Genomic DNA, 27,196 nt, shown 5'->3' with positions numbered 1-27,196 from the left:
TACTGTCTTTTTATTTCACAACATGGGAATAACTCAAATTTTGAGTCTCAAGGACCAAAACAGAGTTGAGCCAAATGTTCAGAAGATGAGCCAGGCCGCCATTTTGGCAGCAAGCTTCCCATGGACAAGTGGATGGTACAGAATGATGCCCGCGACATGGCTAAAGCTACAGCACACGCACAAATAGAGTCATACTTGGCGTCTAATTTGCATGCATGAGTATAGTGCGTTCTCCATGCCACTAGTACATATAAGCCTTTTTCAAAGTCAGTGCAGGATCCGTGTTTGTGCAGGTCTTTAAAAGTCTGCTCCCTTACAAAATTTTGCCATAATTTATCTGCAGGAGCCTTCAGGTGACAAATTCTGTATGCCACCTTTACTCCCCAAAAGTCATTTCTGAATCATAATGACCGCTCTCAGGGGTTCCAGCATCACGTAAGAGAATCCATTTGTTAGTGTTTTTAATGTCAGTTAGCTGGCCGTGAGTGAGCCTGGCTACACATCCCCAACCTGCTTGGGGCCTGGAATTTGCCATTGGTAACCTTTAGCAGTGATGGCAACCTTAGACCAAACGACAAGGTCAAAACCAAACCGAACTAACCCAGACGGCATCGCAGAAAAGAGTTGGACTTTCCTGCTTTCCAAAGCGAATGCTTCCCTAATCTGCACCCAACAGTGACAGCCTGACCCACTCCGGCACGGGGCGGCGGCGGGGGGGCACTTTCCCTGCTCATGCTGGAATTGTTGGAAACCCGAACAGCATTCGGCGCCAAGGGTGCAAATGCTTGAATCTGAAAAGGAACCAAAAGAAATTGTACCAGGGAAAGGAGACAGGGATGGAAGACCAGTTCCCAGAGCATCTCTCTCTGTCAACAAGCATGGAGAGCCTTTATTACTAGAATATGCAGAATCCCGTGGGAATGGCTGCATCTTTTTTTTTTCCCTTAACTCTTTTCTCGCCAGTCCTTCCCTGGCCGGTTGAACCGCCTCGGCGAGGGGGAGGTTGTCCCATCCAGAAGCCACCCGGCGGGAGGCCTCAGGAGCTGCACTCCTCACAGTGACAGGAGAGGATGTACCGGTAGGTGGCCGTGAGCCGCATGCCCCCCGAACAGCGCAGCCGTAGTGCCTTCAGCTTGGAGGTCTGGGGCCTGCAGCAGTGACAGGAGGAGCGGAAGGGCTGCTTGAGGACAGTGCTGAAGGACACCAAGGGCTCAGAGCGTGATGCCTGGCTGCAGTGCCCCTCACACCTGGCCAGAAGCACCATCTGCGGAGAGAAGAGACACGGTTACCCCGTGGGGGTGCCAGAACCTCAGCCGGTTCCCACAGCCCCCTGACACTCTTTGCCAATTGCCGCTGGGTTAGACCAGTGGCTGGCAACCCCGGTGGCACATTAGAATTGCCTGGCAAACTTGGTTTTAAAATGTCAGCACCCAGGGTCACGTGGGGGGGCTCAATTGGTTGAGCCACGGACTCTTGCTTTCGGCTCAGGTCACGATCACAGGGTCGTGAGATGGAGCCCCGCATAGGGCTCTGCACTGAGCATGGAGCCTGCTCGAGATTCTTTCTCTTTCCCTTTGCCCCTCCCCTCTCCTGCTCGTGCCTTCTTTCTCTCTCTCTCTGAAATAAAATAAAAATAAATAAATGAGATGTCAGCACCCAGGCCCCATCTCGAACCAATCGAATTAAAATCCTTGGGGAGAGAGCCCAAGCTTTCATGGTTTTCAAAGCTCCTCCGCTGATTCCGAAGTGCACCGAGGGTGTCGAACCACTGCACGAGGCCCCCCGCCGTGATGGGCAAATAAAAACCAAAGAATCAAGTGTGGTAAGTCTGCCATTGGCCCAGTGTCAATTGGACCAGTCTCGAAATGCAGAAAGTCATTCCAAATTGAACTCAGGGAGTAAATGAAGAAGGATTACAGGAAAAAGGACTGTGTTATGTGCAAGGCATTGCTAAAAAAAAAGGGAGTATGGCTTCTGGTGAAGAAAAAGAGGGTAACCTGAGTGATACTCAGGAAGAAATATTCTGGGCGCTACAACTTGAAACAAGAGAACGAAACAGAAACAAGGGTTGTTTTGGGCCCTGGAATCACACTCCTGGGCTTATCCACCGAAGGAGCCTGAGATTTGTGCAATCGAATCTTAGAGTCATTTATGGCAAATACCAGGATGCATTCATTCTGACCATCTCCATTTCCAGAGGTAGGTTCGGATGGTGCTAAAGTTTGGGCTGGGGGCACCTGGGTGCCTTAGTTAGTTCAGCGTCTGACTCTTGATCTTGGCTCAGGTCCTGATCTCAGGGTCATGAGATCGAGCCCTGCCACGGGTGCCATGGTCAACGGAGAGTCTGCTTGAGATTCTCTCTCCCTCTCCCTCTGCCCCTCCCCCTGCTCGTTCTCTCTTCTCTCTCTCTCTCTCTCAAATAAATAAGTTTAAAAAAAATAAAGCTTGGGCTGAGTAACAGAGGCTGTGGGTTCTTTATAGTGGCCCTTAAAGTGGCTTTAGTGAACAGCCTTCTTTAAGAATCTGATGCAAACTACCAAGGTTTTCCCCAGAACAATGGACATAGGCACACACTTGGTATTTTCCATCCAGCTTAAGGAGGTGGAACCCATTTATGTCTCCCATACATACATCCCGGTATCTTGGCAATGGCAGTTATGGGTAGGGTAGGGTGGACAGCTTAATTCATTAAGAATTAAAAGAAGGAAATGGCCTGCTCATCTTTCTAAAAGGAAGACAAGACGACTTCTGGTCATTATAGATTATTAACGTCATTATCAAAGAAGATGGTGGGATGGGATTAATCAGAGGCAGAGAGAAAACGGCAGCTAGAAGCTGTTTTGAATTTATGAAGGCTTCGGTGCTATCCTGCCTGCTCTTCACGTTGCTAGGCAAAACAGACGTGATCTGAAATAGGTTTTGAGAGATTATGCCATAGAGCAGTAGTACATGGGCCAGTCCTTGGTGCTCACCCCATCCCTCTAATGAGAAGGACCCCAAGGTCTTCCCCAGCCCCTTCTCCCCACACCTGCTGGTTTGTGGGAAGAGCTCCCTGACAGCTCACTTTGGAGTAGGGTTAAATGTGCTCGTCTCTAGTGTGGGTCATCTCTTCCACAGATTAAGCAATATTCAGAGGTCACCTCCCCAAATGGAGTCTTTAGAGATCCAATTTCAGTCCAGATGAATATAGTGAACCTGTGTCAACAGGCTTAATTCCAAGAGGCACAGACATGGCGTTCGTCTCACCAGAATGACGCACATGCAGGTGAACCGGAGGTAGACCTGGAATGACCTGGTAGTTTGCATTATCTGTAAAGCGACCAAGTCAGCAATGTTGAGCCATCTGTAGAAGCACTGACCCGATTGTGATTTCACTAAACTTTCTCAGGGTCTCAAGCTCCACCTTCAGCTCTTTCTGAAGGACAAGAACTCCAGCACTGAAGACCCTGGGGCCCCCTCCAATGGGTCTCTCTATCTCCAGAGCTGGACTTTTTGGGCAAGGAGAATGCACAGACATGTACATACAATAAACACCTTCAGTGGCTGCCTGCTGCCTTCGGAATCAAGTCCAAAATCCCGGACGGGTATTAAGATCCTCTATGACCTGGATTTCGTATCCTTCCAATCTTACAACTGCTCTCATTTTCGTCACCCACTCCCTTACAACTGTTCTAGTTCTCATCACTCACTCCCTAATCTGATCAAGCTCAATCATTTAGGAGTTCATGGAACTGCTCTGAACCTCCCTGCCTCTTGCCTTTGCTCATGTCTTTGCCCCCTCTCAGGAATGCCCTTTCCTCCTAGCGCTGCTTAATGAAATCCCAACTATCCTCCACTGCCAAGTTCAAATGCCCTCTCCTCTAAGAAGAGACTATGAAACAATCATAGGACCCTTGACAGTCTCAACACACACAGGAAATCTCCTCTCTGGGAGATCTCCAGTCTCTAGATCCCATCTCAAAGCTGGAAGTGACATAAAAATCTAGCTGTGATTTGTCAATGTGTGTTGGAGGGCTACGGCGGGGAGTTTGGAAGGTAAGATCTAGAACATCTTCTCACCTCTTCCAGACCAGTTGAGCTTCTCAAACTAGAACGTGCATGTAAATCAGTTGGGGATCTTGTTAAAATGAAGATTGTGCCTGAGTAGATATGGCTGAGGCCAGAGATTCTGCATTTGTCACAAGACTCTGGTGATGTCAAGACCACTAACGTCCACACATCGAGTAGCAAGGCTCTGGACCTGTTAAAGCCTGAGAAGTGCCTCTCTAGGTTGATCACTAGATAGCGAGCATTTAGCAAATGATAATTATGACAGCTAACATTTATTGAGTGCTTACAACATTTAATCTCATTTAATCCTCGTAACAATCCGATGCTAAAGGTACTCTTTTAATCGGTACTATTACGACAGATGAGGAAGCCAAGGCTTTAGACAGTTGAACTAACTTGCCCAAACTCACGTATCTGGTACAAGGCAGAGCTGGAATGAAACCCAGGTTTGCCTAAAACCAAGCCCCTGGTCTAAATCACGATTATATCCCACTTCCTGATATGAAAATGTTTTCGTGAGGCATGCGCCAACTCACAGCCTTCTCCAATCTACTTTGACCCGCCTCTGGGACCCCTAACCATATCATAACCATACAAGCTGCCCTTTTCCTTATGAACCCCTTGGGATACATCATCACCACCCCGAAGCTTCTGCAGAGCTGAATCTTGAAAGGGCGCTCCTAAATGAGGTCTCCTCCACCAGCAAGACCCTCCTCCAGTTGCATTCCCCCAGCGATCTGGGAACTCCCAGGGACTCCCAGAAACTCCTTGGATGGTACCACACTGTGTTTAACTCCTTAACCAAGTCATCAAACATCAGTTCACCTTCAAACACCAGTTCGCCTGCCAAAACCCAGTTTGTGGTCAATGCGCACTCCTCGTGCCGGGGTGACTCGGTGGTACTTACTGACATGGGAAAACTCCTCTGTATTGTCACTGCACTTAACTGCTCGTAATAGAGAGCATCCACACTGCTCCATTATGAAATCAGGAAATGAATTTCTTTTGACGAAGAACCCACATGGGGCTCTCTAACGTCAAAGGAGCAGTTTCCACATTTGGTTGTTGCTCATTGACCTTCTATGGACTTCTCCCAGCTCAGCTGGGTGACAGATACATGTTATCTGCTCTGGGTCCAGTTTAATTTTTGCTCTCTTAGGTTCCCCCCAGCAAGTGGCCTGATGCTGGGAAAGCTAGGCAACTTCTCCAGCAGTCCCTTTGTCTCCCCCCAACCTCAGAGTCACTCGCCTCCAGCTGGATTTGAAAGCCAGTTCCTTCTAATACGAACAGAGCTGCGGGGTTCAGAGAGTTTGCTCAGGGATGGGCTCCTTCATGTTCTGATCTGATTTCCATGTGCTGAAGCTAAGAGTAATGAAAGGTCCTTGGGTGATCATAAAAGAATGGTAATGATGAGGATATATAACATGAATTGGACATTTACTAGGCTCTAGGCTCTGTGCCAAGTCCTTCACACGCAACCTGATTCTTAACAGCCATTTCAAAAGGTAAACTTTCCCCATTTTACAAATGAAGACATGAAAAGGTAGAGGATGAGTCACTGGCCTGAGGTCCCATCACTGTCGGGTGGAGGCCCCGCATTCTGACCTGAGACAGCATGATTCCTGAGCCCTCTGTCCTAACCATGACAGTCAGCCTGGAACTTCCTACATGGCCCAAGCTGGTCATGGGCAAGTTCAGGCTGTATTGTGAGGGTTATAGCCAGCTGTGATTCCTGGGTCCTGACCAAAGATTGCACCCAGTGACCCCAGGCCCCTGCTCTCTCTGGTGACCTACTGTACCTCTCAGGCAGCTATGTCTTCTGCCACAATATACAACTATCTTCTGAGCGAGAGAAAAGCCAAACACAGATGGTTTTCATCACTCCTTGTTGAAAGATTCTTAATCATTGCCAAAGCCACTTTCTTCCTCCGTCACGGGGGACTCCTGCAAACTCTTGGCTCAGGCCATGGCTGACTAGATGTCTTCATCAGTACCAGAATAAAGACCCAGAATAAAGACTTTGCACACAGAACATCTTATCCTAGAACGGGAGTTTGGCCACTGTCCCTCATTTAAATGAGGAACAGTTTTTTGCCTTTTTCTCGGCAGTGAATGCTACGTACCCCGTCTCCCGTGGCCCCTCTGCAGCACCCACTCCTTTCCTCCCCAGCACCCTCAATAAATCATGGTGCAGCTCATCTCCAGACACCCAGGTCAGTGCCCAAAGGGTCTGTGTCAGGCTGAGGGCATCAGCAAAACTGCCACCAGAGGAACGAAGCAACAAGGGGAAGGCTCTGGTCACAACTCACACCGATGTGAAGCCGTTGTACACACAACATTTCCCTTCCCCCTCTCCCCCATTTACTGATCAGCATTATGAGGGTAAAAACTTGGCCTTTCCCGGGGCGCCTGGGTGGCTCAGACGTTAAGCAGCTGCCTTCCGCCCAGGGCTTGATCCCAGAGTCCTGGGATCGAGCCCCGCATCGGGCTTCCCGCTCTGCTGGGAGCCTGCTTCTCCCTCTCCCACTCCCCCTGCTTGTGTTCCCTCTCTCGCTGGCTGTCGCTCTCTCTGTCAAATAAATAAATAAAAAATCTTAAAAAAAAAACCCAAAACAAAAAAAACTTGGTCTTCACCCTGCCCCTATTTTTGTGCCTCCATTGCCGGCCACGGGGCCTGCACCTAGGAAGATATAAATTCGTTCCTTAAAAGAAAAACGTCCTATCTCCCCAGTACTTAATGGTGTTAGAGGTTCCATGTTCCCGACTCTCCCTATTTCTCCTACCACACTAGGAGCATGGTCGGCAGCCCTAGGAGAGGCTCGGGGATCTTAACAGCTTCCTCTCCAATTCCTCTGGGAAGTTCTCCAGCCTTTATCCCCTGGACTGTCCTTCTCCTTGGCCCTTTGGAGTTCAGAAGACCCTATGTCCTGGTTCTGAGTCCCTTCAGGGCCACCACCACCCCCATTCCTCACCCAACTCAGACTTCACAGGCCCACCTATTAGCTTGTTTTCCCAGCCTCAGTCCCTGAAAACTTCTCCCTGGCTCGCATCCAGAACTTGTCCCCCGCCCCCCACTCCCTGCTCCCGCCACTCACCTGGGAAGGGAGGTCAGACAGCAGGATCTGTTTCTCTTCTGCTTCTCTCCCTACTCTTAATACCCAGCATGATGGCTTATGGTTACTTTGGTCTTCTGCACGCTCCCTCCACCCCTGCCAGATCTCTGTGTTTAACAAGAACCGTGATGAGGTTCATTTTCCTAATCCTTTCAGGCTGTATGAGATCCCAACTGTTACTGAGGTCTCAATGGTGACTGAAATAGAAAACGAGTCTAAACACCTGTCCAGTTTATAGCTTCATCATCAAGATCGTAATATCACTTATTAATGTCTCTTATATGCCACACAGCACGCTGAATGCTTTACAGATATCACCAATACCCATACCCCCCACCTTTAGATAGACAGCAGTTGCCCCATTTTACGCGGGAATAAATGGAGGCACCAAAGACTAATTTCACTTCTCCCGAAGTGACCCCCTGGGCACACCGTGGAGCTGGGATGTGAAACCAGGTCTCTCTCACTTCAAAGTCTGAGATGCCTCAGTTGCCCTAAAGGTTCTCAACACGGCTGGGTTTCACTGACCACTGGCCTTCTGTCTGTTTGCTCTATATTCTTTATTCACTCAGAATTTCCAGGAAGATTGTCAATGAACCTGCCACTCCCGGGATATTTTGTATCCAGTCCTAGGAGGTGTCACCACTGAAAACTAGGCACATCCTAATCTGTGGTCACATGACCTCCTTGGTGGACTGCTGTGGCCAATCTTTTCTGCCTGACTCCATCTCATCCCTTTCCTGAATTGCTAAGCGATGGGTGACAGGATCCTGGAGCTCGGGGCTAGGGGGAGTAGACAGACCGGCTCCCACAGAACTTTCACAACGATTCCTATTTTCTAGAAAGATCACTGATTATAAATCATTATTTCCAGTGGATCCGAAGTTGAGCCTGGACTTCTTAATAGTGGCTTTTGCATTCTACCTGTATTTCACCAATATGAAGATACAAGTAGTTGCAAGAGAAATGATCCACCACTTGTGGGCTAAACGAGCAATCTACTGACTACTTTTTCAGCATTTCAGTTTGCTCCACCAGTGAAATGGGATTGGTAATGCCTTCCAACACAGCTTTGTTGGCAATGATCAGATCATATATTATGAGATGCTTGACACATATTAGGTGTTCAAGCAGATGCCTTCCCTCCCCTGAGCCTGAGTCACACTCTCCCGGACACCTGTCTTCCCAAGGCCAGACACTGGATAGATCTAAGTCAGGAAACACTAACAACGGACAGGCAAATGGTAGGCATGTGTCTAGTAAACAACGGCCTTTGAGCATCACGTGGAAGGAAAATTTATGCAGAGAGGAAAGATCGACTGTAGTCTCCTCGTTGTAACAACCCCTGTTGGCTGTTTTCTAGACCCGGGCTCAATGTTTGATCTCAAGTCTGTAAAGAACAATTTTGTTCATGAGACCCATTAGAAAGAGGACCAGCCCAAGTCTGTGAGAGTCAAGAATTATAGATTATTTAAAAACGAAAAACAGTGTTTGTTCTTGGGTACATGGAGAAAATCTAATCCAGGAAAGGTCTGGGTAGTTGAGACTCTGCCAGGCATATTTTAAGGCCAAGTAAGAAAGGTTTATAATTACAAGCACCATTTACATAAAACCATTGCTATATTTGCGATCATTTGGGATGTTTGAAAACAGATTGTTCCCATGAAATTACACACATTTCTGCTACTCCCAATTTTGCGCTATTTAGCATGGCATTCTGGAAGGAATGGACGTGAGGGAAGGTAGACTAAAGTCTGTTTCTAGGAGTCACGCTCAAGCACCATGAGTTTGTTAACGACGTCTCTTCTCTGACCTGCCCTTAACTAGTGTGATCGTGCCTAAAGTGCTTTTCCATCATTTCACCACATCTTTCCAGATTGTTTTTTTAGGTTTCAGAGATGCTCCTATTTATCTGTTCCTTCCTACCATCCCACTGACATTTTCCTTGAAATAATTTTAATAACCCCCACTTTTGTGATACAATCATGATTACAGAGAACAGCTCAACAGAGGGAAAAATCATCCATGGACTAAGAAACACCAAATACTAGTGTTATCTGTAGGGGGAGGGGAGGAGAAGCTAATAATGCTCAGGCCTACAATTTCTGAGCAATCACAGTTATAAAAACATGTCCCGTCTTTTTTTTTTTCTTCCTTTGCTGTAGTTTTTTTTTTTTTTTTTGCCTAAGAAGGGATTGCAGTCTTACAAAAATTTAAGTTTATCTATTTACTCCTTTTTTTAGTTCTACAAGTACAAATAAGAGCCAGAAAGTTTTTAAGTGGAAAGTCTCTATTCTTTCCCACAGTCCTCGATCTTATTAATATAATGGTTAAAATGATTTAACTCAAATTCTGATGTGCCCCAGACTAAAACAAGCCATTATCATTGAGTTGTAATCAGAGAAGTGATGGAAATTTTAAAGGGAGACAGGAGTCATCATGCTTGTAAATGGAGGGTAGCGACATTAACTTATATGGTCTTAATTCTAGTGGTTGATATTACAAAAACTTCTTAATTATACTGGTAATTTAAAAAATACTTGCCATCTGAGAATGCTTAAGCAGTTTTGGTCTCAGGCCTACAGTGAAAATCTCTGAGGCTGGGCTAAACACGTTCTTATTGACCAAATGTGGGCAAATTTCATTCATGTGACTGTTCGGGGGCCGTGACGCTCGGGAGATACTCATTCTGAGTCTGTTCCTCGCTACTATGTGCCTTTCTTCTGGGTGGTCCAGGTGGCCAGCCACTCTCAGTGGCCTTCGAAGCGTGGTATTCCTTCGCACGCCTTGTGCCAACACTGAGACACCCCTCGCATAGGCTGCTTGCACAAGAAACATACAACCTACATCAAACGAGAATGATTTGGATAATCCACGTAAAAATGAGAAATGATCCAACTGCCATGTTTCTTTTGAAATTAGCATAAGCATGGCGGGTGGATAAAGGCTTACACCACAAGGCCAGCGAGCAACTATTCCATCAGGACTCTCTTTGAAGAGCCCTCCCCCCACACCCCCAAGAAGTACGTTTTGCTGCTCAATCGTATTTCTTGCATCCACTTCCTCTTTATCGTTGGTGGAGGCAGAAGGAGTCACGAGAACCTACAGGCTCCACTTTCCTTTCTTGATAAAGAACACTACTGCTCCTGAATTTCACAGCCAGGGACAAAACAGTCCTCTCTCACCTTGTGTGGAACGACAATGGTATAGTGAGAACCTGCCAGCCTTTCCTATTGACTTCGAGCAGCCTGAAAAGAGAGAAGCTGTCTGGGTATGTACGTGGTCGACCAGGTGGCTTTACTGACAAAGGTTCAAAGCGTGCTGGGAGACCCTGAAAGCACGATTCTCCCGCAAGCCCGGTGGGCCCGCCCTAGAGCTCAGGTCTGGGCTACGGTCCCCGTTCTCCAACCCCTGACAAAGGAATACGGCCTTCTCTCCTGCCTCTGGGAAGTAACGCTACCTTCGCAGAGATCTGGGTCTTACCTTTGAGTTACATTTGTACAACGGGTGACTGATAGAATCGACATAGTGGTGTCGCATGCAGCGCAGAGGGTCCGAGTCCATCATGAAGGAGCTGTCCGTTTTGCTGTCCGTATCTCCCATTAGCGCCAGCAGGGAGAGCATGGAAAAGGATGCAGCTAGTACATGATTTTTCATTGTTGTAAGGAAAACTTCTGAGAAGGAACAGCAGAGGGAGGCAGAGGACTAGAAATCGGAAAAGCCTTCGCCTCCTAGGCTCCAGTTCCTTTCAAGCAAAGGGCAGGATCTGGCCGAAGCTTTCTGGTTGTCATTGTCCTTTGAAGGCCCGAGTTCTGTCTTACTCTTTCCACTTGCAATCCATCACCACCGTAGCTGCTGTGCAGCTGGAATGAAAACAGAAATTATTTTCCCCAGAAACATTTACCCAGAAAAACGAATGGAACCCAGGAGGTATCGAGTAGAATTTGTCCGTGTCCTTTTGAGGGAATACTGTTGGTTTCTGGAGTGCCATTAGCAGAGGCATCCATTCTAACCCACTCCCTCCCCATTGCTTATTTGTAACCATTCGGAGGTGGACACAATGGTTTAATGGAAGCACATGCTGGCTTTAATTGCCAGAGTCCATGTTTTGAGGAGCAAGAATAGGTTGAACTCATGTTAAAGAGGAGACATGTGGTTCTGGCCACAGCACAGCTGAATTGGGTGGTCTCACCCTCATCCCTGGCCGGTGGGGGCGGGAGGGTCTATTGAGTTTCTCAGCGATTTCTGGCATCACAGGGCTAGAGAGGAGGCAGGTCAGCGCTAATGAACACAGGCCACGTCCCACGGGAAAGAAGTACATTTTCCATTTCCTAGTGCATGCCCACCCACCCACCTAGTTTTCCACTAGGGCTCATCCTGCTCGAGGCTCATCCTGTTTTTGGTTTAAGCCCAGTGCCACCCAGCATCAGTGGCAAACGGCATCTGAAATACACATTATGCTAACTGGTCTCCAGTGTGGTTAAAGCAACACACGCGTATTCGCCGAAGAGTCACACATTCTGCAGAGCCTCGGTAGTCTGAGCACGTGATATAATTTGAAAAAGGAAGTGGTCGTCAGAGCAAAGACTTCCCATTAAAATGGGATCGGGGCATATGGGTTTTCTTGAAATTTGCTTTGTTCTTTTAACCATATACTTCTTGGACAAAGCAGAGAGCTCCCCGTATCACCTCACCAACCCTCCTAGGCATGGCCAACATGGGTGCTTTTTATCACACCGGAAGACAGTGTCAAAAATATTTTCAAACATTTAGGACAACTGGGGAGACCTGTCATGACATTCCAAACCAAAGGAACATGATCATTAAAACTTCAGAAAAACTTTCAAAGGTATTTCAGATAAGAGTTTGATTATTTTGTTCATTGTACAACTTTTTTTTTTAACTTCTTACTCCTGGGCAGTCCAAATAAACAGGACAAATATTGATAAGATCAAGATTAGAAGTTCAAGTCCAGGGGCGCCCGGGTGACTCGGTTGATTAAGTGTCTGCCTTCGGCTCAGGTCATGATCCCGGGGTCCTGGGATCAAGCCCTGAGTCGGACTCCCTGATCAGTGGGGAATCTGCTTGTCCCTTTTCCTCTGAGCACCTGCCCCTCGCCCCCCGTGCTCTCTAGAATAAGTAAAATCTTAAAAAAAAAAAGTTCAAGTCCCTATAAGTCAATTAGTTTGGCTCCAATAGAATGGCCCCAGATCCACTTAACCTCAGTTGGCTGTCTTTTGAGTGTGGCGCGGGGGATCCCAGGCTGTAAAGGGTCTGTGGCAAAGGGCCGTTCCAGACAAGAGCATCCCTGGCAATGGCAAAGTCTCAGCGTGTATGCGTCAGGGAAATCCTATAAATTGCAGAAAGGGCAAGGACCAGTAATGAGGAGACCCACCTGGGCTCGAGCCCTGCCATTGAGTAACTAGGAGACTTTGCACAGGGCATTTAAACTGGTCTGGCCCCAGTTTCCTCATCTGTAGAATAGGAGAATTGGAAAAGGTGGCGTCTGTAGTCCCCTCTTGCTCTACAATGACACCACCTGATACTTACACAGTCACCGCCATCTCCATATGCAGAAGAGAATCCTGAAGTTAAGACCATATTTTCATACAGCTTTGCACCACTTTCCCTTCCGAGCATGCTAATTGCAACATCTCATTGAAATTGATCAAACCTGAGCTAAGGCTCCAAATTGGCAAGGGGTGCCAAAGAGCATTTTTTTGTTTTCTTTTCAGCTGCACATCACACTGAAACTCACCAACATTTCAGTTCAAAGAGCCAGAGCTTTCTTGGATTCAATGTTCAGAGGCTGCAATACCACTGACCATTTCCTGAGTTTCAATATGACTATATTATCCCAAGTGGTTATCCGACCCTTTGAAGCCTTAATTAGTCTCAGAAAAGGAATTTATTAGATTTCTTCTTTCACCACTCCAGTCTATCGATATTTCCCCCAGGAGTCAATGGCAAAGAGATGAAGGGAAAAGTAGACATTCCAATCCTGCCCCCCCCCTTCCCGCTGCCAGCAACTTCTCTTCAGAGCCATGGCCGGGAGGTACGGTTAAATGAAAGAAGCAAATGAAAGAAAAACATATAGCTTGATGGCAAAAACAAGCAACAACAGTCAATAACAAGACCGTATATATGTGAATGTTTAGACCCAGCTAGTCCATTTCTGAGAATTATCCTACATGTGGGATCACACAAGCCTATGTTTATTCACTTCAGCATTGGTCGTCACAGCATAAAATTGGAACCTGCACAAAATACCCATCGCTACGGGACTGGTTGGATCTATTATAGAACATTCAGACACTGGAATACTATGCAACTATATAAAGAAGGATGCAGAAACTCTACTGATCTGTGTTGAACCAGGGAAGGATAAGAATACATAATTGTGTTCATTTGTATTTACACGGAGAAGCTCTGGAAGGATATTCGAGAGGCTATACAACTAGTTATGGACAGATATGGGAGAAGGACTTTTCACTGTATGTATACATTTTTATTCGTAAATTTCTGGACTTGTGACTGTATTCTCTATCCAAAACTTCATTTTAAAAAAATTATACTTTCTCTTTTCAAAACTTGGCTTCAGAATAGTAATTAAGTTAATGGATGTTGAATGTTTGTGCTGGCTTGAGTCTTTTAGTAGTACTATAGTTTTATTTCTTATAAATATTGGAAGACATGCTAGTCTCTTTTCTCAAATAGTCTTTCTGGTGGGTCAATTAATTCTTAAGCACTACTGCCACCTAGTAGCGACATCCTGAATTGCAAGCACAGTTGAATTCCGCCCCCCGCCCCCCCCCCCCCGGAAAAGGTGAATAAAACTTGGGCAAATATTGTGAAGCGTATAATGATAAAGAGACAGTTAATGCGCACAAAATCTAACTTTATTATCTGATTTTTCTCTTTCAAGATGATAAGCTGAACCCAGAAGTAGTAATAAACAAAGTATAAAAGAATGACAGAGAAAATGTTCTCGACTGCTAATAAGAAATACACTGTTCAGGTCGACACAGTCAAAAGCGTGGTCCTTTTTGCTCAGTTTTTATATTAAACCCTGAAATAAGAACTCAAGCAACAATCCAAATAGGCCACAGAACTCACAGAACTCTCAAAACCTAAAGGTAAGACTCTTGCCACTTAACATTGGGATTTTCACCCGAAGTGTGCAACCCGAATGAAGAAATAAGCATAACGCTCAGGAAACGAGTGGCGTGAAGTCAGGCTGTCTGAACATGGTGTTGGTGGGGTGTGCACGGATGAGAAGTGCGCGGGGCCGAGGGAAACCGTCACAAAGAGGAGCATCGAAATGAAGGAAATTCACATCACTTGAGATCCCTGATTTCTGGCAGCGCAGGGGTACCGACACCTGTCTTGCCGGAGCTTCACTTATGTTCCTCAAAATTCAATTCATTCCCATTTGCTTTCATTTTTTTTTTAAAGCCGCGGAGCCTAAAATCAAGCGCTGCCCATCAAGACTTGGAATCTCGGCCCAGCCGGCCCGAGAGGGATTGACTGAGAAAGCCGCTTGCTTGCTGCGCTTGGTGGCTCGGGGGCGGCTCCGTGCCCTGGGTACAGGCTCTGAGACACGGACTTGGCGGCTGTACAGAGCCCACATGCTCCCAGCTCCAACGTGGAGCCTCTGCCGGCAGGAGAGGCACGTAGGCCGGCGTGCCCGACTTTGGAGCGACCCTCCAAACGATACCAGTGGAAAAGAACAACTGGTGCCCAGATTTCCCCACCTGTCATCCTCAGGGAAATGATATAGCAGAGCTTACCGCGGGCCCAGCCTCCTGGGTGAGAGATGGTGTTGTGTCCACAGAGCAGCTCACTCTTGGGCTGACCTTCTGCCTGGCAGAGGCTCGAGTGCTGGTTTCACGCAAGTTATTCTAGCAACAGGCTAAGACAGTGGCATGTGCCCAGAATGGCCTTATTCTTACACTACTTGCCAGGCAAGGGAGGGCGGTACTTCGGTACCCGTATTCCCACCCTGGGCTGTTTTCAGTACTAATATAAGCAAGCAATGCCTCCTGTGGCTTCTTTCTACAAATATTTATTTAACATATATTCATTAAGCACTTACTAAGTGTCTCCTTTTGCTCTAGCAGATAACAGTTAAGGGGCAGGGAAAAAAAAATAGGTCCTGTTCTAGCGCCTTCTTCCAGCTCACTGCATCTACAAGCGAAGAGTCTGGGACTGTTGTTTCCTGGGTGATTTTTTGGACCCAAGGTTAAACTCCCTTAACATCTAATTCATATCCCACATGCACGGCATCATTTCTAGGAAGATCGAGTTAAGCAGATAAAATATCATGACTCTGGAATGGCGTCAGCGTCACAGACAGAGTGATTTGATATTTACTCTCATTTAAGACAATCACATCAGGCATGAGTCAGGTAAAGATGGCAGAACAGAGAGACCCTCTCCAAGGAATTGGCAAAAAGAAAAAAAAAATCAAAGATTGAAGCGTGGGAGAAAGCTTGCCCCTCGATAACGCTTCAGACGAGGCTTAGGAAAGAAAGAATTCTAGGTCTAATCAGGGAGTGTGAAGTGCTAAGTAGCCCCTTCTCAGGAACTCCAAGAATTCCGGTTGGATTTAGTCAACTAGATGCCTTGGAGAATAAGTCAGATGCCTCTTTCCAAGGCCCTTAATTTATAAACTGTAAACAGCATGTTGGATTTTATAAAGCATCCCATGCGCTCAACGAATGGGTTTTGATATTATTTCTCTCTGGCGGCACATCAGTAGCCGCTCAGTAGCCGAGCCTGGGCTGACCCGGAGGCAGCCGTACCAAGGCAGGGCAACCACAAGGTCACTGGGGAGGCTACGGCTCCTGCCCCCTGTCAGCTCGCAGTGTCCATTCTCTAATCAGAGGTGGCGGCGCGTGTGAGGCCATGTCTGCCCCCACAGGGCCACCTTGGCAGAGAGAGGCGGACATCTTTGCAATTCACCAGCCGTCCTCCAGTCTGGGCCAGGACTCTGTGCTCCCCCCAACCTGCATTACTAGCCAAGCATGGCCAAACTCAGCAGTGGTGGTGATGGAGGAAGAGGAGCAATGGGGGAAGGAAGAGGGCAGGAGAAATATAGCCTGGAAGAGAAGCAATAAGTCACAGCCCCAGAGTAAATAACGGTGCAAAAAAGAACTGGAAACAGAAGTAATTTCTGAGAATGAGCCCGCCATCAAGGGGCCCCTCCTCTGTGTGTGTCCTTGGATTAAATAGTTTTACTGTCTCGGGAGGAACTGGTGTGGGACGACTTGACCTTGAGACTCGACTGAAACTTTAAATCCTGATTTTCGGGACATCCAGAGGAACCTCTCATTGTTATCCAAACTCCCACTTACCTACAGCTTGGACCTCTTCTTCCCCAAACGCATGTCCAGCCCATGCTAAGTGTCGCGTGTCCCGGTGTTTCGCACTCATTGGTCAGAAATATTAGATGATTATTCCACTGCATTCTGAAACCCGAAGAGCATCTTATTGTTGTCTGCTCTAACTGGAAGGATCGCTGAGCTGAGGAGCCTCAAGCTCGGAGCCCTACCCTTCCCATCATTGGCTGTGCCATCTTGAGCAAGTCCCTTGCCTTCTCTGGGACTCTGTTTTCCCCGTTTACAAAATGAATGGATTGGTCCAGATGCTTGTGTGGTTGTCTCCATTTCTAACAGTCTCTAACTCTATCCTACCTTCTCAGAGGACAGCACCTGCTTTGGGGGTTCATTTTCCCCAAAGCAGTACTGCAGAAAGGGTTCCTTTCTTACTCAGGAAGTTAATGACGGCAGAAAAGTCCAAACAAGGCATAATGTGATGCCTGAAGCAAAACTGAAGGTCAAGTCATAACAATTTGTCCTTTTGATGAGGCCATATTGGTGGCCTGAAATAAAAAGGGCCCTTAATCACCAATTGACTCTGTGCCTGAATGTACCAAATATAGTTATAAATTAAGAATATGCTGTTGATAATAAGAAGTGGCTGGCGAGGATATTTACCCAGCCCCCATGTCTCTTAAAGCTGTCTTAAAATTTGTAGTGTTTCTTTCCAGTCTTCACCAAATGGGAAGAGGACAAAGGCTAGTAGTGAGCAGTCATGGTAGAAGTACTTCTTTCCTTTGATGAGGGTGATATCAGCTGAATCCAACCCTCTTGCATCTTCCCTATGAGTGACCCTATTTCTTTTTTTTTTTTTTAAGATTTTATTTATTTATTTGACACAGAGACAGCCGGTGAGAGAGAGACAAGCTGGGGGAGTGGGAGAGGAAGAAGCAGGCTCCCAGCAGAGGAGCCCGATGTGGGGCTCGATCCGAGAATGCCGGGATCATGCCCTGAGCCAAAGGCAGACGCTCAACGACTGAGCCACCCAGGCGCCCCATGAGTGACCCTATTTCTAAACCGAGCTTGAGCCACAGATCCTCATCCCCTGGTGGGACCATCTGTGACACTCTGGTTCAGGATAGAAGAGGTTCGAAGAGTTGTGTCCTGTGCAGATGCAGAGTGGATAAGGTCCTAGTGGTCAAGAGCAAGGCACTCCGCTTGGTCAAACATCTACAGAACCTTTGTTCGAGGGGAGGTACATTCCTGAAGCCCCTGGTGGGGACTTGGGTCTAAAAGATTTGCCTGTTGCTTATGGCTCTTGGCTCCAGGGCTGGGCTTCTGTGGGCTCCTATACGTTCTATGGAAAGACTCTTAGTTCTTAATTGTCGACGTAACTAACTGACTTTTAGAGTACAGAACCTTGCATACATTGGAAGTAGTGAAGTCTGATTACCCGTGTGCTGAAAAGCATGATACGGTTGAAGTCTTTTCCTCTGGGGGTTTGGATTATTTCTGTAAATCTACCACTCCACTAGGAGCTGTGACTGATATGGTGATGAGCTGTCAGAAAATGCTTAGGGGTGGTCTTTCTGCAGAGCCACGAATCAACGACAGCCCTAAACAGGGAGTCCCTTTCCATCCTTCCATCAACGGGGAAGAAAACAGGGAGAGGAGAAGCCATAAAAGAAGTCACAGAGAAGAAGGTAGAAGGACTTGTTTATGTGCAAAATCCGCCACGTCCTTCCACTGAATTCAAATAGCCCAATTTCAGAAAGGGAAGTTTCCCTTCATTTCACCCACTCCTTCCCAGGAAGGGGGTTTCACATCAGGGGTGAGACACACTTCTACCATTTACCTTTGGAAAGGAAGCAGGAGAGTTCGGTGATACCCACTCAGCCCAGGGACTCAGTGCCACCAAAGCATGAATGTGTGCTCTCCCTGTGGAAAAGAAAAGGTGGCCAGGTGTTCTGGGGACCCTGGTGCTGAAGCAATTTGATACTCGCTCCGCCACTGGACTGCTGGCTCTGGTATGGCCTTAGGAGAAGAGAGGTGACCAATGTCAGCTCAGGGTACAGGCTTCCTCTTACCCTGGAGCCAAATGAGTATGTTGGCTTTTCTTCAAAGTGTCCAGCAAAGTGTTTCCAAGGCTGCATTTGCATATACTCAGCCGCAACGGAGTTTTGGAATGGTGGCTAGTGATCTCACCTAACAGCTGTAGCGCCCTTAGTTAGAAATGGGGCATAAACAATAGGACCAACTCAGCCTCCATTCAATTTGTCTTTTCTGCCCAACGGTGGGAGTTGAATACTGAATTCAATCCCATTGCAATCTAGAATACTTGTGGCTGCAGACTTATGTCAAAGGGGCACGGTTAAAATAAAACCATGTAGAAATACGTTTTTTTATACTGCTCGTAATTCTGAACGTATTGGGCTGTTGGTCTCCTTTTTGCTTCGCTTAAACTCCACACACTATCGCTACACTGTTGGATTGTTGGTTCTCCTTTAAACAAGTCCGTTCTGCTGCCTTTGGACTTCAAACCTCAAACGAAAAATTTAAATCCTGGAAAGGAGTAATTTCCCATCATTTGGAGGAAAAATCACAGAAATGTATCAAGTCCTAAAATATCGCCTTGTGTTTAAAAAAGAAATTGGACTTCGATTCTTCACGTCCATTTTAGGCGTGTATATGCCTACATTTGACTTGGAGCTGAGGATGGGGGATGTTTTTTCCCCTGGAGGAGTTGACCTCCTTTTTGAACGGCAAGTTAAGAAGGACACTTTGGAGTTCAAACGCTTCTCCCTGGGAGGGAGCAGGTGAAATGAAGGGAAGCTTCCCTTTCTGAAAGTGGGCTATTTGAAAATCTGTGGTGACAGTTTTGGATCATCAAAAATAGCCCTTCCTCTTTCTCTTTTGTCATTTCTCCCGTGACCTGCTCTCCCTCCCTATCTGTGTTCCCTATTGATGGCAGGATGGAAGGGGACTCCGTGTTTAGGGCTATTGTTGGTTTGCGACACTGCAGAAAGGTCACCCCTGAGCCTTTTCTGAGAGCTCATCAACTTTCTTGAATGCATTAACCTGTTGCCCTTTCATTTTTAAAGAATATTGCAATTGGTTGGACCACAGCTTCAAAGGAGAAGTTGGGATTGAGCCAGGCCTTGGAAGAGAGAAAACTGTCCGAAAAATTCTTAGCTTTTGGCAGAAAAAAAAAAAAAAACACAAAAACCCCCAAAAACCCAAAAGAAAAATACATCGACGGCAAATCTTAGAGAACCAAGTTTAAAGCTACGAGTCAACGTTCAAGTGCAGATTTTGACATGAGGGCGAAAAGGACCCAAATTGGATGAATTCCTGATTATAAGCACTGGGGATATATTGTCGACTGAAGTTACCCATTCTTTGAATTTTCTGAGTCAGCACTCTTTGTAACAAGAAAGTAGTTGTTCCAGACCGTAACCCCATCCAGGGTGTTACTTTCGGACTATTGAGAATGGGTCTAAGGGGGTGTGGCTGTCCGCCATGCAGGCTCAGCCATCAGACTCTGAGACCCTCCCATAGAGGGGACCGCAAGCACACACGGCCGCAAGCACGCGCTCGCCAGACCACACGGGAAGAAAGCTTTGCAGATGTGAGGGCAGCTGGCGGCGAGAGAACGCCGTGGGCACCAGCTCCCTCCACAACTCGAGTGTGCGGGTGTGTGAATGTGCCAGCGCCCCCTTCTATACCCGCCTCGCCCCGCCCGCTGCACGCACGAGGGGGTTGCGGAGGGAGTGCCCACCCTTTGCATTCTGCGGGAATCACACAACAAAAGTTGGTGGTCGCTGATCCGACGGGTGAGGAGTGGGTACTCCCGGCTGGACCGGTGCCACTGGCAGGGGCAGACAGGAAAATAAGAATGCTCTTAATGTCCTCCCAAAGAAAACCTTCGATGGACAAAAAAGTGGTTGTATTTTTACCCTCTCCCTTCGTGCTGCCAGGCGTCTTTAAATAGATCCTGTAGCCTAGGGACTTGTATGGAATAATTCATATTAAAACCCAAGAAGTGGCAGAGGAGGGGAGATGGTTCTTTCTTCCCTTTCTTTCCTTTCTCCAACCCCCCCCCCCCCCCCCGCCGCCTTGTCAAGCGAACAGGAAAAGACTCATTTCAATTCAGCTGTGTTAAATTTCTCCTTCTGGGTCTTTTCATGAACTTTAGCTAATTCGGAAAAGACGACGAAAAGCCCCGGGAAAAGAAAATAGGAAGCTGCATTGTAGATTGCTCTTTGATACCTTTTGGTCCCAAGGACATGAGCGACATCGTTTAAGGACGCTGCACAGAGGGGGTGACACGAGGCTCTTAAATGGGAATGTCTAATTGAGAAGTCCAGGGCCTTCCATTTGCAACTCCTAAACCAATCGGCTGTTCTGCTGTTGAGAGAAAGAAAAAAAGGGAAGAAAAAGTCCTCCCCAGCTCCCCGGCCCCATGCATTTTTAGTTGGGCTCCGACTAAGATCCGTTTCTCCCCACTCACTGTCCCCAGATGGGTTTCCAAAAGACATCCAGGCCCCGGCTAGCCAAATTAAAAACCCTGTCTGTCCTTCTTTTTCCTTGGGAAGGGAAGGATGTGGGAAGGACGGAGAAAGGGGGCGGAGCAGGGCCCGAGGATCCAGGGAGCTTTGTTGCAAGCCACTTGTCTCTCCCCCTGAAACAGAGAATAACCACATTTCTCTTAATGTAGGCCGAAGGGCATCCAGGCGTTCCCAGAGCTCCGCTACCCCCAGCCCTGCGCCGGAGATGTGCGGGTCACTGTGATGGTATGCTCTCGTCCCTGCCAACCCGGGTCACCCCAGCCCTGCCCTGAAGGGCAGCCGAGCCATGTGGCCGCTCCTCTCTGCGGGTTCAGGCTCAGGGCTCCAGAAAGCCCCCCAATCCGCTCGGCCCGGCAGAGCGGCTGCCAAGAATGACATCCTGAGAATACTATGAAGATGGGGAGACCTCACGGGCCGCTGTCCCCGGATGGAGCGGGACCCAGGCTGTCTGGAAAACAGGCAGAGCAAAGAGCGAGCTCACAATGGAAGGAGCTCAAGCACAGGGGAAAGGGGGCGGGGTGGGAGTCGTGGAGAGCAAAAGAAAATAAAAGCCACATGCCACCCAGGAAGATTCCAGGGCGGGCAGGAAGGAGGTGGCAGAGGAAGGACTTGCAGGGAGCAAGTACCCAGACATGGCACTGCCAGTCTCGCTGGATTCTTTTCTGAATTAGATTATGCGAAAGAAAGCGGGGAAATATATAGCCTGCCAGCTGTTCAAAGGCTTACAACCTTGCTTTTATTGTCCGGGTAAGTTGGTGAGGTGGGGCATCAGAGGAATTCCAAACATACCATCCCAGAGAAATTTTAATATGTTCCCCAGTGTCATACACGAAGAGGAAATGACAGCTGATCACAGCCAGAGCAGGCCACAGCGATCTGGGCCCTGGAGCTCACCCACCCTCACTTGGCCCAGCTACCCGCCTCTGCTCAAGCACTTCTGTCCTTCCACCTGCTTCCCCATCCCTTCTGCCCCTACTGGCCCTGCCGGGTTGGTTGGGGGGGACGGGTTGGGACTGGACAAAGTAGCAGGAGCTGACGTTCATGGGAAGAGGTGAGGTCGGCCTTCAAGGCCGCTGGCCAAGAAGCTGAGGCTGGCTAGGGTGAGTCAGGCACCCCAGGGAGTCAGAGGCATTTTAATCCAACCACGGGGGATTATCTGCTGATAAGGACCGAATCAAGGACTCTGGTGATGCTGTCTTCAGGGGTTGTTGTCCACCCCCCCCCCCCCCCCCGCCCAGTAACCTACCCAAGCCAGAAAACACAAGATTGCATTATTTGAAAGCAGCACTGTGTGTGGCTCTGATGGGGACCTGGGTTTGGGGAATGACTTCCGGCGACTTCTTCCCAGGAGCCCCTTGAATTTAGGCCAGACCCAGAGGTCACTGGTTTGGATCCTGGGGGTGGTTCAAATAAATGGTGGGAGCCAGTGATAGTGTCTTGCTCTGTGCATGTTTCTAATTCAGTGATTCATCGAGTGGCCCTGATGTCAGCTGCTGAGTAGGTGACTCACAGCCATCCCTGATAGAGACAGCACGTGGTCCTTTCCAAAGCGTACTCAAGGGAACAGAGGAAGGATAAACTGCCCTTTTTCCAGGCTTCCTCTACCCAGGCGGGAAAGATCCGGGCTGTGTTAGCTGTGAGTGACTCGTACCCAAGATCCGGTGATAAAGGCCTCAGGGGAACCCCTTCGTCATAAATGGAAAGAAAACCCATTGATAAGCGACCATCACTGCAAGTCGATCAGGCTATCAGCAGATATTTGAAATGGTCCTTTGTAACAAGGAAGTCATTGACCCGTTTAGCCATCGGCAAAGTCTATTTCAGTCCCCAAACCTGACTCGAGATAGCATACAGATTGAGAATTAGACCATGGGACAATGCCTGGGTCACCTTTGCATCCAGCAGGACTCGAACTAGCATCATTTCTTAAAAGGACGATGGAATGAATAATTAACCAATAATAATAGCGCTTGAACTGTGAGTCCTGAACATACAGTAGAAACCGCTGGCCACCATCGGTGGCTAGGATTCCGAGAAACTCACATTTTTCAAGAGCCCAGGAAAATAAATGAGTTGGAAATTGTTCAATGTATTGAAAAATGATTTATTTTCCCCTTGATGGTGTCACCGGAACTCGAATTCAGATTGAAAACTCCACAGGCATATTTCCATCTGTGGGTGTTAGCTGTTTGCTATACAGTCGGTCAAGAAGGCCTGCGCCAGTCCTCCCTTTACTTGAACCAAAGGTGTCTTAAAGTAAATGATGCAAAATTTGGCATTTGGTGTTCAGACACTCTCCTATAATGGTCTGAGTAACGGTACCAGAATATTGTTTTGACTCGACCAACTGCTTTGTTAACAGCAAGAGTTTTTAAAGAAAAAGAAAATCACTGCAAAATTGCACAGCAATAGAATCCATAGTATCTTTTCAAGCTTTCTCAAACCGTGAATATCCCCGGGGTGTAAATTAACTCGTTCAAAAGCTGGATTTTCACTCAACAATGGCCATTAGGAGAGTTATTAGAGGCGATCAGGAAAGATCCCCCATAAACCACGTTCCCACTCCACAGTGAAATCCGGTCAAGAAGACCCTCAAGTTTCCTTTCGGAAGCCAGACTGGTGAGAAGAAAATGGGCAGATATTTGCATTTGGTCGAAAGGCACTCTTGAGAAGCATTCTGCAGGGCCCCCCCTCCCCCCCCATACTTGGTTGACACCCACAGCCCACACTGCCTTTTAGGCGTCTCTATGTTTTCAGACGCACCGGGGATTTAATGTTCTGTGTTGGAGCAGTTTGCCGATGCCAGCTCCTTGTCATTAAAATACACCAGTGTTAGAAATGAAGAGACATTTTGCAGCATCCGCATCTGTTATCAATGCCAGCTACAAAGGACAGAAAGTGGGACTCCCATCCTGCCAAAGAGCTTCCTTTCCTGCACCTGAATCTCAGTGGAGGAGGGAGTCTACTCGTCCTCGCAGGTTTATCGGGGGCTCGTGAATTACAATGAGCCTCAGTTACAGGGCGTTCTGAGTCATTAACATTCTGTACACAAACTTCCCGTCCCCCAAGAAAGAGTTATGTCCAGGCCTCCTACAGCCCAATTGTTCATTTAAAGAGAGAACTTGTATTCACGAGCTTGAAAGGACCCCCCCACCCCGGAATATTCCTCAGGTGTTTGTAAGGAGTCATTCCTACAGGTCCCGGTCCCTGCGCCGGTGGGAGCATCCTTTCTCGGTCACCGCTTGGACAGTGAAGCATCCGCGGAGCTGCGGGGACAAGCTGACTTCTAAAAATAACCCTTTGCAATAAGGCCAAGGCAAACAGCATGCATTTCCTCGGACTTTTTGCCCAATCAAAATCCTATAGTAAACCCATCCTCCTCTCTCCCCAGTGCTCCTGACTGCGTCTATGGAAGCGAAGTCCTTGCACGTTGAGAGGAGAGTGCAAAGGAACAGGGCTCCTGCAAAGCGTGACACAGAAAGCTAGAAATAAATGTTGCCTATTGTTTGAAGTCATTCTAAGCAGTCCGGCGGAGCCCTGGCAGGAGATCAGCAGCGTACAGAAGTAGTAATAAAAGTAAACAGAGCGCATTTAAACTCGCAGGCTTGCCCGTGTTCATAGTGCCCCCATTGTAACAGGGATGAGGGCGGTGGGGAAGATACTGGGGCTTCAGGAATCCATGTCGTCCAGTGCTGCTTCCCAGTCTCCTTTCACCAGGTCAAATATAAGAACCATTACAAAGTTACATCGAACTACGCAGAGAGTTTGAAAATAAAATCCCTTTCGGTCAAACCCAAAGGGATTTTCCAGCCTCTCGGTGAGGCTCCCCTGCTCTGTCACAGACTTCAAAGACCCGTTCATTTAAAAAAAAAAAAAAAAAACCACCAAAAACCCCACAATGCTAGCATGCTACCGATTAATGCAAATTCAATTAATGCAAATTTAAGTGGTATTTAAAGGTTGTCTCTTTGTCTGAGAGGAGGATGCAATGCTCGGTTTGGAAAGAAGTAATTTCCTAGGCAAGCCGTCAGCGCTTGTTTTCCTGCTTACCTTGGGGGAAACGCAGGGCTCCTTTCTTCTCAGACTTTTCTGAGAGCTAGAAAGAGGTCCTGTTACTTCCAAATGCTTTTGTTCTTCTGTCCCTCTGTCACATGGCTTGCCTTTTATATTTGCAACACACAAAAGTTAGGACTGTTGTTTAAGCGACACAGGGAGAGAGAGAGAGAGAGGGAGAGGGAGAGAGAGAGAGAGAATGTCAAATGGAAAAGTGCCATCGCAGTCATATATCAATCAGGCGTGCGGCCGCAGCAGCGCTCTAGCAAATGGGAGTGCCACGGAAATGTGAGGCGCTCCTTATCGGGGACTCAGCCACTGCCCACCGCTCGGCTGCCTTTCACGGAGCATCTTGCGATGGGAACAGCATAGAGGAAAAGGGCAAGGGCGAGGAAGTTCCCTCTTTCTTTTCTTTCTTTCTTTCTTTCTTTCTTTCTTTCTTTCTTTCTTTCGGGAAATAATAAGAGGCTAGATGAATATTCTGGGTTTAATTCTCTGGCAAGCATGCCATCGAGATGGGCAGTCGGTGGTGAGGACACATAGTTTGGGAAATACGGAGACAGTGACATTCTGTTTCACGATTCAGCAGCTGCCCGAGATGAAGTTGAAATGCTAGGGAAGGGGGGAGAAAGATGGGAATCAGAAGGACTTCGCAGGCGATCGGGCTGAGGCAAGTGCAAAACGCTGCCCTGTTTTATCACGACCTGTGTGGGTGGCAAGAGCTTTTTTTCTGAGGTGTTCATCCATTACGTGATTTTTAGCAGCGTATACTCGGTGAAATCCACGATGGCACTTTGATAAGCGCTTTCGTCTGCATCATTTAGAATAAAACTCATAGGATTTAGAAACAATGGGAAAGGGTAGTCTTGACTCCTTGGAATACACGAGTGTGAAACTAACAGGTAAGGCCAACCCACCGCCAAACAGCTCCTTTGGCAGAAAAGTGGCAAAGGTCACTGTGGGGAGGGGGGGGTGGGGAGTGGTGGGGGCTAAGTACTCAGGCTAGCTAGATAATACCCTTACGAGCTGTGAAAATACAAAGGGGAATAGTTCCTTCAAGAGCTGAAAATTGGGGCAGAAAACCATCAGGCAATTTTGGTGGACGACACAAAGAACCATATATAAATTACTTTATGTCAGACGGACCCAGCCCCAGAATAACTTTTTTTTTTTTTAATTAACACTGGTGAAGAATTCAAACGAGAATATTAAAAACAACAACAACAACAACAACCACATTTCACGGAAGAGTAAATATATCCTAAAACCGAAGAAGTTTCTCTCGGGAGCTCCATATAATTGTTGATCCCGGAACTGTCATGTTCGCCTGTACCAAATCATGTATTATTCATTAATAAATTGATCATCACATCATTACTTTGCCACCGAACTTTTACTCCAAACAGCCACTGATGTGTACGGGAGGGGTCTTCCAATTTTCGGTTTGACCTCCACCTTTTCAGAAGAAGTCTTTTCTTTTGCTCTGCCAGCAAAACACTGCCTACCTGGGACCAGCCAGTTCCAAACAGAATCCACCTACAAGGATAAAGGATACAGGACAAGTTGAAAGCCTCGCAAGAAAACCTGGCACGAGGCCGATGATGATATTGGCTGAATGTCTTAAAAGCAGAAGATCAAACAGCAAATGGAAATTGGGCCTTGAAATGGAAATAATCTGAAAGGGGAAATGACTTGTAGCTAAGAGCCATGGAAACAGTCATGAACACATTTTCTGGCTCAATTCTGCGGGTTAGATTGGGAGGCAGGATAAACTCCTCGGCCACCAAAATTTTCAAATATCAGAGCCCGATGTCCATTCCCCTCTTCAACTCCCTTAATAAATAATTTGTGGCTTTCCCAGCATAGGTTCTCCTCTCCACCCTACTATCCCTTGCCTTTGGGTTCTCAGAGCCATTCTGTCTGTTCTGCAGTAACATGAAGAGGTACGGTTCTTCCTGGTTGCAATTTTCCAGCCTTCTACCATCTGCCCTTCCGCGAGAGCGCGGCAGAAAGTGTAAAGATTGCAAACACATTGACTGCTTGGCCACGGGAGACAGGCTCTCTCCCAGATGGAGCCCCACTGCTTCCTCCC

The 27,196-nt window shown here is 47.4% G+C and overlaps 1 protein-coding gene across 1 annotated transcript; it reads right to left on the bottom strand.

Moving 5' to 3' along the window:
• Positions 1 to 25,258, bottom strand: NDP (norrin cystine knot growth factor NDP). The gene is made up of 3 exons (XM_045795839.2): positions 25,102 to 25,258; positions 10,647 to 11,026; positions 1 to 1,264 (listed from the first exon to the last, which is right to left on the bottom strand). Exons 2-3 carry the CDS (start codon positions 10,818 to 10,820, stop codon positions 1,037 to 1,039), a joined length of 402 nt encoding a protein of 133 aa, XP_045651795.1. The 5' UTR covers positions 10,821 to 11,026; positions 25,102 to 25,258; the 3' UTR covers positions 1 to 1,036.
• Between the last annotated feature and the right edge of the window lie 1,938 nt (positions 25,259 to 27,196).

This window comes from Ursus americanus, chromosome X (assembly GCF_024610735.1).
Source record: "Ursus americanus isolate L20-20 chromosome X, mUrsAme1.1.p, whole genome shotgun sequence".
NCBI classification, from domain to species: Eukaryota; Metazoa; Chordata; class Mammalia; order Carnivora; family Ursidae; genus Ursus; species Ursus americanus.
Note: the sequence above shows the minus strand (reverse complement) of the source record. Positions and strands in the feature narration are given on the sequence as shown.

Coding starts and splice junctions, on each gene's coding strand:
- NDP (XM_045795839.2), bottom strand. CDS start 10,820: ATGAAAAATCATGTACTAGCTGCATCCTTTTCCATGCTCTCCCTGCTG. Junction 1,265..10,646: donor TGTACAAATGTAACTCAAAG/GTAAGACCCAGA, acceptor TTCTCTCCGCAG/ATGGTGCTTCTGGCCAGGTG.